Here is a 20,155-nt window from a genome sequence, read left to right as displayed (position 1 = left end):
TGCTGCCTGATCAGCTGTGCTTTTCCAGTGCCACACTTTTTGAGTCTGATCTCCAGTATCTGCAGTCCTCACTTTCTCTTCATGTTTAGTTTGTTTTGATTTTAGTTTGTTTATTGCAGTAAAACCTTAAAATATGAACTCTTCTCACGCAATTCGTTTTGATGGATGCCTGGAAGTTTTTTTTTAAAAATGTTATTGATTCCTATGGCAATTGCAACAAGACATCCTTATTTCTTACAATTTAAAAAAAATAGATACTGATTTCATGTATTTTAAAATACAGAAGCATGTAATTTTTTAGTACCATTTCTTGTCCTTTGGTAATTTCTCTGACAGCAGAAACTTAAAGCTATCAATACTTTAAAATAAATAGAGTTGTGCTGGAAGTACCTCTTTCATTTTTATAGCTGATGGAAGATACAAGAGCAGACTTCACGATGACGTTTCGTCAGCTTAGTGAGATTACACAACAACAACTTGCGGCTAACAGCATTTCTGAGGTAAATGGTATGGTCATGTTTACTTTCCACACAAGTGAACCAGTTTTAACTTTGTCCACTTGGAAAGGCAGTAGATTCCTGCTTTGAGTTGACAGGTTGATCCCTAGCAATGTGATAGAGGCCCAACTGAACATTTGATCTGAAGCCTGTACATAAAAACCTGTACGTGATTTCCTCACCAGGTTAACCTTTGAAGTAACTGAGAAAGAGGAGTATGCTTCTGAACCCCAGGTATAAATCTTCGGCTTACTATTGTCATTAGCCCATTCTTGCAAACTCTTTGTTAGCAATTGTGACATGGAGATTAATCTTGACTACTGATAGACATTATTGTGCTAAAAGCTAAATCATTCTAGACTCATTTTTTTCTACAAAAAAAGTTCCAACCTCCCTGTGCTGGATATGCTTCCCAATTGCTAATCACTCCTGTGCCAATAATCTACAGACAGTTCCTTGCCACCTAATGTTGATCAGCATCCCTTAAGGTGGTTTGAAGCAAGAGGTTGATACAGACCATAAAGATAAGGTCAAACTGTCTCTGGCATCTTGTTCTGGAGTGCTATGCATGCTTCATTTTTAAAATTAGTCATTAAAACGTAAAATTCTGCAAGTAGATTGTGGCAGCTTTACCCTCAAACCTGTGTGGTTAACTAATCGGAATTGATGAGCAATTTTTGATGTAATGACAAAATGCGGTAACGTAAAAGAAGTTTAATTCTAAATAAATTATTAAATCTATTTTCATAATAGTAGACACAAATATCATTCTGGAAATAATGTGGAATCAAGGATCAGTTGAGAATCAGAAACCTAAAGAAATCATTATGAGTAAAGAACATACTTGACAAATTAATGGGTCCAAGATTGACAAGTCCACTGGACCCAGTGACCTGCATTCTGGGCTGAAAAATGGCAAATAATGTTCACACCACAGAAATGATAGGCAACGACTATCTCCAATAAGATGCAATCTAACCTATGTCCCTTGATAATTCAATGGCATTACCATCGTTTTCCCACTATCAACATCTTGGGGGTTACCATTGATCAGAAGCTCAACTAGACTCACCATATAAGTGGCTACAAGAGCAGGTCAGAGGCTAGGAATACAGCAGCGAGTAACTCACCACTTGTCCAGCATTTCCAAGGCTCAGGTCAGGACTGTGATTGGTTATTCCCCACTTACCCAGACGGTGCAGCTCCAACATCTTCCAAAAAACACAGTGTTTCAGTGGTTAGCATTGCTACCTCACAATGCCAGGGACTAGGGTTCGATTCCAGCCTCAGGTGAATGTCTGTATGGAGTTTGCACGTTCTCCCTGTGAGTGTGTGGGTTTCTACTAGGTGCTCCAGTTTCCTCCCACAGTCCATAGATGTGCATGTTAGATGGATGGGCTACACTAAATTACCACTAGTGTCCATGAATGTGCATGCTAGATGGATTAGCCATGGGGATGCACAGTTACAGGATAGAGTCAGGGAGTGACGCTGGGTGTGATGCTTTTCAGAGGGTTGGTGTGGACCCAATGGGCCAAATGGCCTGCTTCCACACTAGGGATTCTATGACTATCCAAGAGAATGCAGACTGCTTGATTGGCACCACATCACAAATATCCACTGCCTCCACCACCAATCTGCAGAAGCAGCAGTGTGTATTATCTATAAGATGCACTGCAGAAGTTTGCCAAAGTTTGTTAGCCAATACTTTCCAGACCCACGACCTAGAAGTGCAAGGGCAGTAGACACATAGAAACATCTTCACCAGCAACTTCCCCTCCAAGCCACTCACCGCCCTGAATTGAAAATGTATTACTGGGTCGAAATCCTGGAATTCACTCCTTGATGGTATTGTGAGTCTAACTACAGCACATAGACTGCAATGGTTCAAAAGGTTAGGTTACCATTGCCTTCTCAATGGCAACTAGGAATAGGCAATAACTGCTAGTCAGTCAACTAAGCCTACAACTGATTCCCTGATCAATATTACAACACCCTCTCTATACCTCTTGCCATGTCTTGCCTGAAGATTCTATATCCTGAACTATGAAATTGTCAATCCTTTCCCTCTCTTCACAATGTCTCAATAATAGCAATAACATCATTCCTCCTATGTGTTAATTTGTGTCCTCAACTCATCTGCCTTGTTTGTCACACTCCTCGCGTTCTAATCTTGCCAAACCTTGCCTTGTGTCTGAAACGAAAAAAAACAAAGAACTGTGAATGCTGGAAAAACTCAGCAGGTCTGGTACCATCTGTGGAAAGAAACCAGAGTTAATGTTTTAGGTCCCTTGTATCTTTACTAGCCTATAATTTCTATATCATCTTGATTTCCTTGCTAACTCTTATAATTTTGGCTGTACATCTAACCCTGCTGAACCTTCTCTCAAGATACCACCCCCGCCAAGTTACGTTAAATCCTTCCTAACAGTGCTAACAAACCTCTCTGCAAGGATCCTGGAACCATTTTAGTCTAACAGAATATTAGAGTAATACCTGGAAAGGTGGGGTTTTCCTGTATAAGGAAATGTTTGGCGTTTTAGGCTTCTGTGATTTGATTGACAAATGTAAGTCCTAAAGATTCTTAGCAAGGTAGATGTGGAGAGGATGGCTCCTCTTATAAGGGAATCAACATCTGGGGTGCATAGCTTAAAAATCAGGGGTCTACATTTAAAGCAGAGCTGAGGCAGAAACATTTCTAAGGATGGAGAGACTGTGGAACTGTCTTCCTGAAAAGATAGTTGAAATAGAATCTCTGTATATTTTAAAGACAGAGTTGGAAACGCATTTGAAGGTTTATCAGGGATTGGTGTGAATGTAGTTTTAAGATTACAGTCAGATTAACCATGACACTAATGAATGATGGAGCAGGCTCAAGGGACTGAATTAGTCTACTTGTGCTTCGTACGTTCATATGTTTGTTTCTTGATTTCATGTGGAGTAAATGGAATTAGTTTAAGGTTGGCATTTGTGATGCCAGGGATCCAAGCAATTATCACTGAAGGTTGACGGAAATACTTCTGCTTTTCCTTTTGCACGGATGCACTGGCTTCCCCATCATTAAGGATGGGATATTTGTGGACTCTTCACCTCATCCTAATTATTAACTTGTCCTCCACCATTCACGACTGGATGTGGCAGACTGCATAGATTAAATCTGATCTGTTGGTTATGGGATTACTTAACCCTGTCTATTGCATGCTGCTTACACCATATGGCATGCAAGTAGCCTTGTGTTGTGGTTTCACCATTTTTAGGTATGCCTGGTGCTGATCCTGGTATGTCTTCCTGGCCTCTTCAATCAGGAATGTTAATGAAAAGAACAGTAAGAATAAACCAGACATTTTTCGGTTGAAAAGCTGTAATTAGCTGTATGAGAAATATCATCAATTCCATTATGAATTTGATTGAGAAGGCTAAGTGTAATATATATATGTTTACTGATGATTATATGTTAGGTGAGAACATAGGCAGTTAAGAGGATGGAAAGAAGTTCTGGAGAGATACAGGTAGATTGGGTAATTGCAAAGTCATTGCAGATGGAATATAGTGTGGCTATGATCATTTCTCCATCTTGATAGGAAAAATAACTGACGAGGATACTTTTTTTTATTGGTGAGTCAAGAATGCTTGCCTTGAGGGACCTTGCATCATTCTACATGAATCACAAAAAGTTAAAATGCAGTAGCAACAAAAAATTAAGAAGAAATAGCATGTTAGCTTTTTTACAAAACACTTAGAATGAAGAGAAAGGAAGTCTTCCTATAATTATGCATGCCATTGTTGGGGCCACACTTGGAGTTCTGTGTGCAGTTTTGAGTGCCTCATTTAGGGAAACATTTATTTGCCCTTGAAGGATTACAACAAAGACTCACAAGACTAGTTCTTAGAATGAGGGGTTGACCTATGTTCGAGATTGAGTAGACAAAGCCTGTACTCCCTCATGTTTAGAAGAATGGAAGGTGATTTAATTTAAATATTCTTAAGGGCTTTGTAGGATATATGCCAAGAGAGTGGGGAATACAAGTCATGGGATCACAGTTTCAAAATAAAGGATTGTCTATTTTGAACTAAGATGTCAAGCATTTTCTTTACACATTAGCTTGTAAATCTTAGGAATTCCCTACCACAGTGAGCTGTGGGTCACAGTTGTTTTAACACATTCAAGATAAAGGTTGATAGATTTTTGAATACCATGGTAATTAAGGATACAGGAATAGTGAAGGAAGGTGGAATTAAGTTAGAAGATTAGCCAAGATCATCTTGAATGTTGGAGCAGGTTTAAACAACCAAATAATCTATCTTGACGTACACGTATTCCTACTTCTTACTCTCTTATTTTTAAAATATGGTTTGAAGAACATGATGTTCTATTATTATTGCAGATATTTATGTATTAAATTACCATTATAATTAAACTGTATTTCTTCTGATATAGGAATACTGGGCCATTCAAGACCTCACAAGACACAAGAAGTTCTCATACTGGATTAAACTGTACTTGTCAAGGTTGAATAGGTAGGAATTTATTTGCTCTCCAGTCTCTCTTGAAGTACCTCTGTTGAGACATTATTGGAAGTACAGCAAATCCAGTTTCTGTATCAATAATTCCATCTATCAGTCCTCTTTAGCAAATAGGATGGAATTTACCCATTTGAAGTTAAAGAATGGTGGTTGGCAAATTGGATGGTGTACTGGAATGAGTGTGCTGGGCCAAGTTCTCTCACATGATCACCATTTTTCACCCAGAGAAAGCAAGATGTTGCATGGTTACTCAGTGAATTGTATGTTGAGTGAGCTGGAAGCTCTTGACACTATTGAGAACCTCCAGATTCAAAGACTCCAGCGTCATACTTAAAGGCCAGCTGAATAACACTTCAGGAGTTGCAAGCCAAGAAGTACCTCTCAGACTGTGGTAACCACCCCTAGCAATGGGTCTGAAGAAGGCCAAACTAACCCCAGGTTTTAAGGATGCTACTCTGCAGGGCCACTGAGATTAAGTCAGTACTCTTCCAAACAGCTCACCGTCGCACCAATATGGGAGTAAATCTGAACATGGATTAGCACTAAGGCCACGATAACTCAGATGGCCAGTAGAGTCAGATTAAAGCAAATTATTTCCTTCACACCCCAGTGGAGTCTGTATTATTTTTCACTGATAGGCCATCACTCGCTCTAACAACTATTGAAAATGCATCTCACCAAGGCTGATAGACTGCAAGCTTGAACATCACATTCTTGATGACCTCACAAAGTCTCAACCTCATCCATTTCAACTACAAAGCCTTCCTGCCCACAGTGTTTCCTATACATTCACTAAGGAATGATTACACTTGATTACCAACTGTTCCTGTTATAACATTTCCATTATACTCAGGTCTTCTGTTTATCTCATTGCAGGAATACAGAGACACCAATGGCCCACTAATCCAGTGAACAATGCAGTGCACAGCTCTGATAAGCTCCAACATTAACACATCGCTCTGAATAAGCTTCTCTTTATCTTCACCAAGCAGTTACTTCTCTTATACAGGCATTGTCTGCATCAGGAATCTCAGGCTAGAAGAGACCACAGGTCACTGGCAGTACTACTTCCAAGGAGGTGTGTGACCCTTCAGAAGATGCACCAGCGAAGTGTTAGAACAAAGAACAATGGAAATTTACAGCCCAGGAATAGGTCCTTCAGCCCTCCAAGCCTGAGCCGATCCAAATCTACGATTTAAACCTGTCACCCAATTCCTAAGCATCTGTATCCCTCTGCTCCCCACCTACTCATGCATCTGTCCAGACACATCTTGAATGAAACTACCATACCTGCCTCTACTACCTCTGCTGACAATGCGTTCCAGACACCCACCACCCTCTGTGTAAAGTACTTGCCATGTATCCTCCTTAAACTTTTCACCTCTCATTGTTAAAGTGTGACCTCTCATTATTGAATCCTTCACCCTGAGAAAAAGCTTATCTCTATCTACTCTGTCTATACCCTTCATGATTTTGTTGACCTCAATCAGGTCCCTCCTCAATCTCCTTTTTTGTAATGAAAATACTCCTAACCTATTCAACCTCTCTTCATAGCTAGCACTTTCCATACCAGGCAACATCCTCGTAAACCTTCTCTGCACCCTCTCCAAAGTGTCCATATCTTTTGGTAATGTGGAAATCAGAACTGTACACAGTATTCTGAATGTGGCCGAACCAATGTCTTGTACAATTTTAACATGATCTGTCAGCTGTTATACTCAGTACCCCGTCAAATGAAGGCAAGCCTATCATATGTCTTCTTGACCACTCTATCAATCCGTGCAACATCCTTTAGGGTACAATGGACCTGCGCTCCCCAGATCTCTCTGCTCATCAACTTTTCCCAAGGCTCTTCCATTTACTGTATAATTCGCTCTAGAATTAGACTTGCCAAAATGCATCACCTCACATTTGCCTGGATTGAACTCCATCTGCCACTTCTCCGCCCAATTCTCCAGTCTGTCAATGTTCTCCTGTATTCTTTGATAGTTCCCTATGCTTTCTGCTACTCCACCAATCTTCGTGTCATCTGCAAACTTACTGCTCATACCAACAGTGCCCTCTTCCAGATCATTTTTGGATATCACAAACAAGAGTGGCCCCAGCAGTGATCCTTGTGGAACACCACTGGTCACCTTTCTCCATTTTGAGAAACTCCCTTCAACTTCTACTCTCTGTCTCCTGTTGCTGAACCAGTTCTTTATCCACCTACCTAGAACATCGTGCACACCATTTGACTTCCCTTGCATTCTACAGCAGCATAGAGACACCCAGCTCAGGGGACACTCTTGCTAGGTTAGATTCAGCGGTACAATCTGGTTAACATACCACTGACACAAGTCTACAGCTGGTGGACGCACCATGGCTCTGACACTGAAAGAGTACTGCTGAAAACCAGGGACTTACTTTGCCGAATACAGAAGATGTGCTTTGCACTTGGCCCCAGAACTTGCATGCACAGGAACATGTTACACGTGTATCTTTCACAATAGATTTCCTTGATGGTGGCTCCGCTACACAATTGCATGATCCTCATGGAAAAGGTGGCAGATGTCATAGAGAGCTAAAAATGTGTTGCTGGAAAAGCGCAGCAGGTCAGGCAGCATCCAAGGAACAGGAGATTCAACATTTCGGGCATAAGCCCTTCTTCAGGAATTTTTCCTGAAGAAGGGCTTATGCCCGAACGTTGAGTCGCCTGCTCCTTGGATGCTGCCTGACCTACTGCGCTTTTCCAGCAACACATTTTCAGCTCTGATCTCCAGCATCTGCAGACCTCACTTTCTCCTCGAAGATGTCATGGAGACCCTGTTTCAACAGAATGCTCGGTTGTTGTCTGATATGCACTTGGACCTTAACTCCATTGATTTATCTATGCGTGCTCAGCATTCTAGCAAATTCAGAAATGGATTAGATTAGATTCGTACAGTATGGAAACAAGCCCTTTGGTCCAACAAGTCCACACCGACCCTCCAAAGAGTAACCCACCCTATTCCCCCACCCTATATTTACCTCTGACTAATGTATTAATACTACGGGCAATTTAGCATGGCAAATTCACCTGACCTGCACATCTTTGGATTATGGGAGGAAACCCTTGCAGACACAGGGAGAATGTGCAAACTCCGCACAGGCAGTCACCCAAGACTGGAATCGAACCTGACTCCATGGCGCTGTGAGGCAGCAGTGCAAACCACTGAACCATTGTGTCATCGGATTGAACCCTGCCTCATTCTACATGCTCGTTTCTCTCAAGAACACAAGGTGGTATCAGCAAGTAGCCACACAGAGGAGAAGTGATAGACATTCTCAGGACATCCAAAAGGCACTTGATCCTTGATGTCTCTCTTGCCTCTCTTGTTTTTTCTCTTCTCCCACCACCTCCAGCTCCAATGCCCACAGCACTGGAGGCCAAGGATAGTGAGCTGAAAATGTGTTGCTGGAAAAGCACAGCAGGTCAGGCAGCATCCAAGGAGCAGGAGAATCGACGTTTCGGGCATGAGCCCTTCTTCAGGAATGAGGAAAGTGTGTCCAGCAGGCTAAGATAAAAGGTAGGGAGGAGGGACTTCGGGGAGGGGTGTTGGAAATGCAATAGGTGGTAGGAGGTCAAGGTGAGGGTGATAGACCGGAGTGGGGGTGGGGGCGGAGAGGTCAGGAAGTAGATTGCAGGTTAGGAAGGCAGTGCTGAGTTCGAGGGATTTGACTGAGACAAGGGGGGAGGGGAAATGAGGAAACTGGAGAAATCTGAGTTTTCCCTCCCCCTCACTCCGGCCTATCACCCTCACCTTGACCTCTTCCACGTATCGCATTTCCAACACCCCTCCCCCAAGTCCCTCCTCCCTACCTTTTATCTTAGCCTGCTGGACACACTTTCTTCATTCCTGAAGAAGGGCTAATGCCCGAAACGTCGAATTTCCTGTTCCTTGGATGCTGCCTGACCTGCTGCGCTTTTCCAGCAACACATTTTCAGCTCTGATCTCCAGCATCTGCAGTCCTCACTTTCTCCACCAAGAATAGTGAGCCTGAGTGTCGGCAAGAGGCACTCAGCAGGCTTGGGACATCTAGGTCGTAAGACACCATGGGATGACTATTCAAGCCTTTGAAGTCACCAGGGTGTTCCACACCGCAGGCTACCTCCACCTCTGCTGCAGACATTAGGCCTGTACCTAGGTGTATTAGGAGGCAGAGAAAGTAAAAATATGTCTGAGTGCATGGCCATGGCATATATTTTCAATCAATTTGTGAACATAATTTTAGTAAGTATTTATTCAGTATTTATGAGAGAGTCATAGAGCATGGAAACAAGCCCTTCGGCTCAATCAATTCATGCCGATCAGATTTCCTAAGCTAAACCAGTCCCATTTTCTTGGGCATTTGGCCCATGTCCCTCTAAACCTGTCCAAATGTCTTTTGCATGTTGTAATTGTATCCACCTCTACTACTTGTTCTGGCAGCTCGTTCCATATACACACTACTTTCTCAGATCCCTTGCAAATCTTTCCCTACTCACCTTAAATCTATCCCCTCTAGTTTTAGAAAAGACCTTGACTGTTCCCTCATGATTTTATATAACCCTTATTGTAGGCTTATTGTACTTATGGTTATGGAGCATCTTCAAAGGATTATAATGCATTGCAAGTGCCAAAAATTGGTTGTTAGGGGGAGGAAATGACCTAATGGTATTATCAGTAGACTGTTAATTCACAGAGTAGTAGAAAGTGAGGATTGCTGATGCTGGAGATCAGAGTTGAGAGTGTGGTGCTGGAAAACGCAGTAACTCAGGCAGCATCCGAGGGGCAGGAGAATCGACATTCCGAAGGCTTATGTTGCTCGGATGCTGCCTGACCTGCTGTGCTTTTCCAGCACCATGCTCTCAACTGTTTCTGAGACTTAGGTAATGTCCTGGGGACCTGGGTTCGAATCCCACTATGGCAGACGATGTAATTTGAACTTAGTTTAAAATCTGGAAGTAAGTGTCTAATGATGATGTATACATTGTTGATTGTTGGAAGAACCCATCTGATTCACTAATGTTCTTTAGGGAAAGGATATGCCATCCTTACCTGGTCTGGCCTATGTATGACTCCAGACTCCAGCAATATGGTTGACTCTCAACTGCCCTCTGGGCAATTATGGATGTGCAATAAATGTTGGCTAGGCTAGTGATGCCCTCATCCCGAAAATGAATACAAAATAAAATTCTTTCATAGTTCACCCCTCACTGTGTGTCTGTCTCTCATATTTCACAATTTCTTCAATTCTGAAGAAGGGTCATTGGACCAAAACATTAACTCTAACTTCTCTCCACAGCTGCTGCCAGACCTGCTGAGTTTTCCAGCAATTTTTGTTTTTGTTTCTGATTTCCGGTATTTGCAGTTCTTTAGGAATTTTAGAAAGGTTTGTCTGGCGTCTGGTGTTTTTAAAGGAACACTGTAGCACATCAGTGCAATGGCAAATCACATGCATTCTTACTCATTATGTAATGCTCTAGTGAACAGATATGCAAACTGCAGCTTGTTGCAGTTTGAATGCTGCCAGGTATGCTACTGAAACACAGCAAGGGAGTACAGGTAGTCAGTCACACTTCAGTATTCAACATTGATTGGATACTGATGAATGCCCATAAGAGCAATCCCAGAATGAGTGATAATTTGGTAGTCCTTATAAGGGTGTGGCCTCCATGAAATTACTCATATGTCCTAGACCGGGGGTTTATTGCTAAAATCCAAAGGAGGTGTTCACAACTTCACCACTGACGTATTGCAAAAGTTGCTGTAAGGGAAATTTGGAGCAGTCTTTTTGCCTTTCATGAAGTGAAGATATCAGATTAACGTTGATATCAATAAGAAGGCCAGTTGTTGTTAAGTGTAATGACTAGCAATACCAACAGAGCCTGTTGGGCATTAGTATTCTAGGTTGGGGACTTCAGTGTCCATCACTGAGTGGCTTTAGCAGAACCACAATTAACTGAACTAGTTGAGTTCTAAAGGACATTGTTGCTAGACTGGATCCAATAAGAGCGAAAAGTATGCTTGGTCTTTTATTCAACAAGCTGATTCTTGCAGATGCACCTGTCTATGTTGGTATTGGTAGGAATGACCACTGTGTAGTCCTTGTGGAGACAAAGTGCTGTTTTTACATTAAGGATACCCTCCATTGGTTTCTGACACTACTACTGTGCTAGATTTGAGTTGACAAGTAATATTCATGCCACACATGTGCCAGGCAATGATAATCTCTAACAAGGGAGAATCTAACAATCACTCCTTGATATTTAATGGCATTGCTATTTATCAACATCCTCGGGGTTACCACATAGCCATATAAGTATTGTGGCTACACCAGTCTTGCAGGAATTAACTCACCTGATTCCATAAAGCCTATCTACTATCTATAAGGCACAGTGAGCAGATACAGAGGATCACTATCACTATAAGTTCACCTCATCCTGACTTGGAAATGTATTGCCATTCCTTCAGTTTTGCTGGGTCAAAGTTTGGAACTCCTTCAGTAATAGAATTGCAGGTAATGGACTGAATAAGTCAAACAGGCAACTCACCACTACTTTCTCAAGGGCAATTAGGAATGGTCAATAAGTTTTGTCGTAGTGCACGACACCCACATCCAGTTCCCTCCTGCAGGACAATATGAATCTACCTGCACATGGAGTACAGTGGTTCAAGAAAGCAACTCACTACTGCCTTTTCAATGGCAACTAGGAATAGCCAATAAAACAAATGCTGGCCAGCTAGTGACATCCATGACCCATGATTGAAAAAGAAACAACAGGGATCCCTAAGCCCACGTTTTCTGATAGTCAGCAATCTTCTGGGAGATAACATAATTATTGATCTTTTCTGAGTTAGCCATCTTTCATATTCCTGGGGCTTGCCCAATCAGAGAGACAGCAATTTCAGACGGTGGCTGCTGCTGGGACAGATCAGGAACTGTTAGATTGGGCTTAGCCACAATGTGGCCATTCATGTTTGAAGCTTCTCTATTAAGCTATCTGCTTCCATACACAGTGTGCAGCATGACGGTGACATTGTGTTAATATTGCTGGATTTGTAATCCCAAAACCATGCTAATGTTTTGTGGATATGATTTCCAATCCTATCTTGGCAGCTGGTAGAATTTAAATTCAATTAATAAATCTGGAATACAAGGCTCGCCTTCATTATGAAGATTATCATTGATTGTTATAAAACTCCATCTGGTTTATTAAAGTCCTTTAGGGAAGAACATCTGCTGTCCTTACCTGGTCTGGCCTAACAAGTCACTTAGTTCAAGGGGAGTTAAGAATGGCCATCAAATTCACATTACATACAAGAATAAAGAGCATTCCCAGTGGGCATTACTCTATTGCTGGCAAAATACCACAGAATCCATAACATTCCTCCAATTTAGTTTCAATTGCCTCAAATACCAGCCTTGGGAAACGTCCTTGTTGGCAGGGAATACATTGCGGAGATATCCTGACAGGGCTTCCTCCTACTTTCCATGCCATAATCCCTAGCAACTTCATCATGGGGCTGGGGGAGTCCCAATCCTTATTGCTAATTTCTTCCTAAAAATGCTATTAATAATGATGTACACAATTCTCCTGAGAAGAGAGATGTTTTTAAATATTGTTTCTTACAGGAACAAACTGGATACAGATGAAGCACGCAAAACCAGAATGAAAGGTATGACTTTTTAAAATCATTTTCTTGGTATAACCTTTATTTCATGAATTATGTTGTAAAAATAATTTTAAAAAGACTTGAATGTCATTATTTCTTTTAAAGGTGTCAACCCTAGATACATCCTTCGCAACTGGATGGCAGAATCAGCAATCAAAAAGAGTGAGAGAAATGACTTTTCTGAGGTAACCTTGTTGCATGTGTGGTCTACTCAATTAGTTGAGTTTTGTCCCTTTAGCCCTAGTTTTCAAGGCAAATATTTGTTTTCAAGGCAAATATTGTACATTGCGAATTTCCATATGCCAGTCTGAAGTTGGGACATTATGGGACACAACCACAGTCTTATCACCATTTGTTTCCTCTCCCCAAAAAGATGCTGGTGTTTTTAAAACCTATTTTTTCTGTTATTGTTCTAATATGAATGTGTAGAATTGTGGTTGTAATGCATGCACCATAAGTTTGATGTAAACTTTAGTTTGATTATGATGCTTTCAGAAAAGGAAGAGAACAGGTAATAACATGGTGTAGAAAGTGACAGTCAGCCACTGGTCAGAAGAAATTGCTGGACGGATCTTCTATCAGCAGCCATAGTAATACTCGGTATCCTGATAAATATTAAGCAACATTTGCATCATAAAAGTACTTGGCAAGTACTGTCTCCAAAAAGAGAGAATATAATTATTTCCCTTAAGCTTCACTGGCAACAGCCTGAGGATTACCATTGACCAGAATCTACACTGGTCTAACCACATAAATACACTGGCTACAAGAGCACGTCAGAGACTAACAACTTTGCAATGGGTAACTTGCCTTCTGACTCCCAAAACTTGTCCACCATGTACAAGGCACAAATCAGGTGTGTGATGAAAACTTAGTACTGTCCAGGACAAAGCAGGCTGTTTGATCACTACTCTCTTCACCACCACTAATATGCAATATACAAAGTACATTGCAGCAATTCTCCAAAGCTCCATTCAAAGTGCAAAACCTGTAACTACCTAGAAGAACAGAGGCAGCAGATGCATGGAAGAACTATAATCTACAAGATCCCCTCAAGCAGCACACATCTTAACTTGGAACTATGTTGCTGTTCCTTCACTGCTGATGGGCCAAAATCCTTGAACTCCCTTGCCTATAGCGCTGTGAGGTACCTATATCATATGGGCTGCAATAGTTCAAACATGTGGCTCACAGCAACCTTTTCAAGAGCAATGATGGTTGAGCAGCATACGTTGATGCTTTCATTCTATAAAAGAATATAAAAGGTTGCTTCTTCCTTGAACTTTCACCCTACCTTTCCTTTTAACCTGGTATCATCTTTTTTTTTTGCTTACATGATTAAATGCAATCCCAATTGAAACAAGTGAAAAAGTATTGTAGATCCTAAAAATTGAGAGCTGGTTAGCTAGATGGCTAACATGTCGGGCAGATCAATGCCCCTAATATGGGTTCAATCCTTGTTCTGACTGATGAAAACTTGTGGCCTGCCTCCTTGCCCTACCCCTGGTAAAATCAATTGTGGCACTTTGCTCAGGTTCAACAAATAATCATCAATGATAACCTTTGGGCAGAGAACTCAAAAAGAAGAATGAATTCAAAGAAGTTGGCCAAAAGCACAGTTCTTGTTAGACAGCAATTTGCAGTCTTCTAACATTCCTAATCCTTTTAAGTCCTACCTGAATGGTGAAGAGGCAATGTTTTTGATCTGAGCTTCCGGAATTTAATGACCTTTCCTTCCAAATGTCTAAATTGGAGAAATCAAATTCATAGTTTAATATAAAATTAGGAATGAAGAACTGGTGTCAAATTAAAATAATGAAACATAATCTGTTCAGTGAATAACTTGATTCCATTCTGTATTCATATAGATTCCAAAAATGAATTAAAAAGTTGAAATACCACTGCAAATTTGAAAAATTATTTCTTTGCTTGGTCTTAATGACAGGTTCGCTTTCTGAAGAAAGTTTTACGTCATCCTTTTAACAAGCAGACAGATGCTGAGGATGCGGGATATTCTTCCCGTCCTCCTTCATGGGCTACAGAACTTCGTGTCAGCTGTTCCTCTTAATGATGAAAGTAAATTACAGGAGGACCAGAAATTGCATACAGCCCAGCCTCTGGATTTTAATCGTTTGGCCAAGTAATACCACATTCCTCATTTGATCTGTTATTGCAAGATTTAAAAGTGTTGTTAAATAAACAAACCCAACTGTCTTTGTAATGTTTACTATCAATAAAGTTGATTAATTTTAAACTCTTGCCATTGGTATGTCATAAGTATAAAGTATGGTTGGTTCTGGTTATTACCAATCGCCCAGACTAATCAAAGAATCTATGCACGCAGTTTTCATCATAAGTACTGAGTTATTTTGCATGAGAACATTGTGGTGCCGTCTGTCTCCATTGGACCTAGGAAGCATTAGAATTAGCTTTATTGTCGCATGTACTCAAATGAGTACAGTGAAAACTTTAGAAGTCGCCACTTACAGCATCATCTGAGGTACTAAGGTATTTTGGTGCAAATTCTTAGGGAAAAAAAACTAGCAAAGAAAAGAAATAAAAAGTCTAGCATTACAGATCATAAAAAAATCAGAAAATAAAGAAATAAGGAATTTGGAATAACAGCCTTCCAACCCAATCCAAGCCATCTGGCCTCTAGTCTGTGCTGGACCTTAACTCGAGATGCACTGTTATTCACCTTGAGGCCAGGAGATCACTCTAGAATCATCTCGAGGCCAGAAGTCCAGGCTGAGCCAAAAGGCAGTCATGCCCAGTCACTGAGAAATATTCACAACTGGCTACAGAGAGACCGTCATTCTGGGGCTGGGAGTGAGCCATGCTAGGCTGAGAGACTACCATGCAGAGCAGAGAGATCACCACGTTGGGACCACACTGAAGCCTGGACTCCAAACGAGCACTGAGGCCTGGAATCCAAGCGTGCGCGCATTGAGGCTGGGAGTCCAAACATGCGCATATTGAGGCCAGGAGTCAGCGCGTGAGCATTGAGGCCAGGAGTCTGAATGCACGCACACTGACACTCGGAGTCCAAGCACGTGCTAAGGCTGGCAGTTCAGGTTATTGCCAAGAAGAAAGGAGAAAAAAGTACACGAGAAGAAAAAAGGAGTGGACAGAACAGATGAGCTATGGCTAAGGACTCCTACTCCGCTGCCACCTTGGAGACATAAAGTAAGGCATCCACCCTCTGCCATATTTAAGAACAGTAGCATTTGCACTACTGCCTCAAAGAACATATTTGACAGATTCTGACAAATGCTGCTTTTGTTTTCTATGAAGGTTTGTAATCCTGCTTTACAAAAGAAATCTCTAGACTATGCCTAACCTATTAAGATGCTGTGTGTATTTAAATTCTGCAACGACATGCCAGTTGGTGTAGGAAGCCAGCTTCCACACCAAGCATATCAATACAGCCATCCCCTATGGACAAGCCCTGAGCGTACACAGGATCTGGTTAGATGAGGAGGAATGCGACGGACACCTGAAGGTGCTCAACGGTGCCCTCATAAGAACAGGGTACGATGCCCAACTCATTGATCGCCAGTTCTAATGTGCCATAGTGAGAAACCTTAATACCGTAATGACCTCCTCAGGAGACAGACACGGAATGCAACTAATAGGATATAGGAAGTAAAAGGGGGGGAGGAGTTGCATTGCTGGTCAGGGATGATATCACAGTCGTGCTAAAGGAGGACATTATGGAGGGCTTGAGTAGTGAGGCACTATGGGTGGAGCTGAGAAATAAGAAGGGTGCTGTTACATTGTTGGGGCTGTATTACAGGCCCCCCCCAACAGTGAGCGTGGGGTAGGAGAACAAATAGATAAACAGATTATGGAAAGATGTAGAGGCAAAGGATGGTGGTGATGGGAGATTTTAATTTTCCCAACATTGACTAAAATACACTTAGTGTCAGAGGTCTGGAAGGGGGAAGAATTTGTAAGAAGTGTCCAGGAGAGTTTTCTAGAGCAGTATGTCAGTAGTCCAACAAGGGAAGGGCCATATTGGACCTGGTGTTGGGGAATGAGCCAGGCCAGGTGGTAGAAGTTGCAGTGGGGGATTTCTTTGGAACAGTGACCACAATTCTCTAAGTTTTAGAATACTTGTGGACAAAGATGAGATTGGTCCTAAGGGAAGAGTACTAAACTAGGCCAAGACCAATTATATCAAATTAGGCAGGAGGTGGGAAATATGGAATGGACACAGCTATTTGAAGAGAAGTCCACTTTTGATATGTGGGAAGCTTTCAAAGATAGGTTAAAGATAATGCAGGATATCCTGTCCTGTTGAAAGCAAAGGATAGGAAAGACAAGATTCATGAACGGTGGATGATGGGAGAAATTGTACAACTAGCCAAGAGGAAAAGAGAAGCGTACATAAAGTCCAAGCAGCTAAGAATAGAACGGGCCCTGGAAGAATATCGGGAGAGTAGGACCAGTCTTAAACGAGGAATCAATCGGGCTAAAAGGAGTCATGAAGTAGCTTTAGCAAGTAGAATTAAGGAGAATCCCAGAGTCTTTTATTCTTATATAAGAAGCAAGCGGGTAACTAGAAAAAGGATAGTCCACTAAAGGATAAGGAAGGAAGGCTAGGTGTCAAACCTGAGAAAATGGGTGAGATTCTGAATGATTACTTTGCATCAGTGTTCACTGAGGAGAGGGACATGATGAATGTTGAGATTAGAGATAGAAGTTTGATTACTCTGGAACACGTTGACATAAGCAGGGAAGATGTGTTGGGTAGGCTAGAGGTTATTAAGGTGGACAAATCCCCAGGACAGGACGGGATCTATCCCAGGTTGCTAAGGGACGTGAGCGAGGAAATAGCTGGGGCTCCGACAGATATCTTTGTAGCATCCTTAAACACAGATGAGGTACCGGAGGACTGGAGGGTTGCACATGTCTCCCATACAAGAAGGGTAGTAGGGATATTCCGCGTAACTACAGACCAGTAAGCCTGTTGTCACTTTTGGGAAAGTTGCTGGAGAAGATACTGAGCGAAAAAGTGAGGACTGCAGCTGCTGGAGTACCAGAGTTGAAAAATGTGGTGCTGGAAAAACACAGCAGGCCAGGCAGCATCCGAGGAGCAGGAGAATCAATATTTCGGGCATAAGCCCTTCTTCAGAAATAAAGATACTGAGGGATAAAATCTATTTATATTTGGAAAAGAATGGGCTTATCAGTGAAAGGCAACATGGTTTTGCATTGGGAGATCATGCCTTACCACCTTAATAGAGGTCTTTGACGAAGTGACCAAGTTGATAGATGAAGGAAGGGCTGTAGATGTCATATACATGGACTTTAGTAAGGCATTTGATAAGGTTCCCCATGGTAAACTAATAGAGAAAGTGAAGTCACATGGTGTGCAGGGTGTTCTAGCTGGGTGGATAAAGAACTGGTTGAGCAACAGGAGACAGAGAGTAGAAGTTGAAGGGATTTTCTCAAAATGGAGAAAGGTGACCAGTGATGTTCAACAGGGATCAGTGCTGGGACCACTCTTGCATGTGGTATATGATCTGGAAGAGGGCACTGTTGGTATGATCAGCAAGTTTGCAGATGACACGAAGATTGGTGGAATAGCAGAAAGCTTAGGGGACTGTCAAAGAATGCAGGAGAATATAGATAGAGTGGGGAGTTGGGTGGAGAAGTGGCAAATGGAGTTCAATCCAGGCAAATATGAGGTGATGCATTTTAATAAGTCTAATTCTAGAGCGAATTATACAGTAAACAGAAGAGCCTTGGGAAAATTTGATGAGCAGAGAGATCTGGGAGTGCAGGTCCATTGTACCCCGAAGGTTGCTGCACAGGAGGATAGAGTGGTCAAGAAGATATATAGTATGCTTGCCTTCATCGGACAAGGTATTGCGTTTAAGAGCTGGCAAGTCATGTTAAAACTGTACAAGACATTGGTTCAGCAGCATTTAGAATACTGTGTACAGTTCTGGCCGCCACATTACCAAAAGGACGTGGACGCTCCAGAGAGGGTGCAGAGAAGGTTTACAAGGATGTTGCCTGGTATGAAAGGTGCTAGCTATGAAGAGAGGTTGAATAGGTTAGGATTATTTTCATTAGAAAAAAGGAGATTGAGGAGGGACCTGATTGAGGTCTACAAAATCATGAAGGGTACAGACAGAATAGATAGAGATAAGCTTTTCTCAGGGTGAAGGGTTCAATAAAGAGGTCACGCTTTCAAGGTGAGAGGTGAAAAGTTTCAGGGGGTTAGACGAGGCAAGTACCTTACACAGAGGGTGATAGGTGCCTGAAACGTGTTGCCAGCAGAGGTAGTAGAGACAGGCATGGTAGATTCACTCAAGATGCATCTGGACAGATACATGAGTAGGTGGGGAGCAAAGGGTTACAGATGCTTAGCAATTGGACGACAGATTTAGAGAGTGGATTTGGATCGGCTCAGGCTTGGAGGGCCGAAGGGCCTGTTCCTGGGCTGTAAATTTTCTTTGTTCTTTGAGAAGTGGCAGATGGAGTTTAATTTAGATAAGTGTAAAGTGCTGCATTTTGGGAAAGCAAATCTTAGCAGGACTTACACACTTAATGGTTATGTCCTAGGGAGTGTTTCTGCACAAAGACACCTTGGAGTGCAGGTTCATAGCTCCTTGAAAGCAGAGTCACAAGGAGACAGGATAATGAAGAAGGCGTTTGGTATGCTTTATTGGTCAGATTATTGAGTACAGGAGTTGGGAGGTCATGTTGCAGCTGTACAGGACATTGCTTTGGCCATTTTTGGAATATTGCATGCAATTCTGGTCTCCTTCCTATCAGAAAGATGTTGTGAAATATGAAAGGTTCAGAAAAGATTTACAAGGATATTGCCAGGGTTGGAGGATTTGAGCTATAAGTAGATGTTGAATAGGCCTGGAGTGTTGCTGAGGGGTGACCTTGTGGAGGTTTATAAAATCATGAGGGGCATGGATAGGATAAATAGACAAAGTCTCTTCCCTGGGGTGGGGAAGTCCAGAACTAGAGGGCATAGGATAAGGGTGAGAAGGGAAAGATATAAAAGAGACCTAAGGGGCAACCTTTTCAAATAGAGGGTGGTATGTGTATGGAATGAGCTGCCAGAGGAAGTGATGGAGGTTTATATGATTGCAACATTTAAAAGGCATCTGGATTGGTATATGAATCGGAAGAGTTTGGAGGACTATGGGCCAGGTGATGGCAGGTGGAACTAGATTGGGTTGGGATATCTGATCAGCATAGATGAGTTGGACTGAAGGGTCTGTTTCCATGCTGTACATCTTGATGACTCTTTGACTCTATAAGTCTCCTGGCCCTGAAGGAATGCATCCCAGAAATAGTGGGGGGAATAGTGAATGCGCTCATGGTAATTTACAAAATTCACTGGTCTCAGGCAGATTGGCAAACAGCAAATGTGACGCCATTGTTTAAAAAGGGAGGTAGTCAAAGGGCAGGTAACTATAGGCCTAG

At 42.0% G+C, this 20,155-nt stretch overlaps 1 protein-coding gene across 3 annotated transcripts in view; it reads left to right on the top strand.

The window, feature by feature from the left end:
* LOC132816125 (protein adenylyltransferase SelO-like) overlaps window positions 1-14,954 on the top strand; it is a 97,361-nt gene extending 82,407 nt beyond the window's left edge. Inside the window, exons 15-19 of one of the 3 annotated variants that reach the window (XM_060825586.1) lie at window positions 408-500; window positions 4,936-5,015; window positions 12,660-12,703; window positions 12,806-12,885; window positions 14,646-14,954. In XM_060825586.1, the coding sequence (XP_060681569.1) occupies window positions 408-500; window positions 4,936-5,015; window positions 12,660-12,703; window positions 12,806-12,885; window positions 14,646-14,768 (420 nt within the window). In that variant the 3' untranslated portion in view covers window positions 14,769-14,954. Of the gene's footprint in view, window positions 1-407; window positions 501-4,935; window positions 5,016-5,897; window positions 7,581-12,659; window positions 12,704-12,778; window positions 12,886-14,645 lie in introns of those variants that run through there. The other 2 variants (XM_060825585.1, XM_060825587.1) reach the window with 2 other exon arrangements.
* Window positions 14,955-20,155: the final 5,201 nt, after the last annotated feature.

Source organism: Hemiscyllium ocellatum, chromosome 5 (assembly GCF_020745735.1).
Source record: "Hemiscyllium ocellatum isolate sHemOce1 chromosome 5, sHemOce1.pat.X.cur, whole genome shotgun sequence".
In the NCBI taxonomy this organism is placed as follows: domain Eukaryota; kingdom Metazoa; phylum Chordata; class Chondrichthyes; order Orectolobiformes; family Hemiscylliidae; genus Hemiscyllium; species Hemiscyllium ocellatum.
This window is presented reverse-complemented; position numbering and strand designations above follow the sequence as displayed.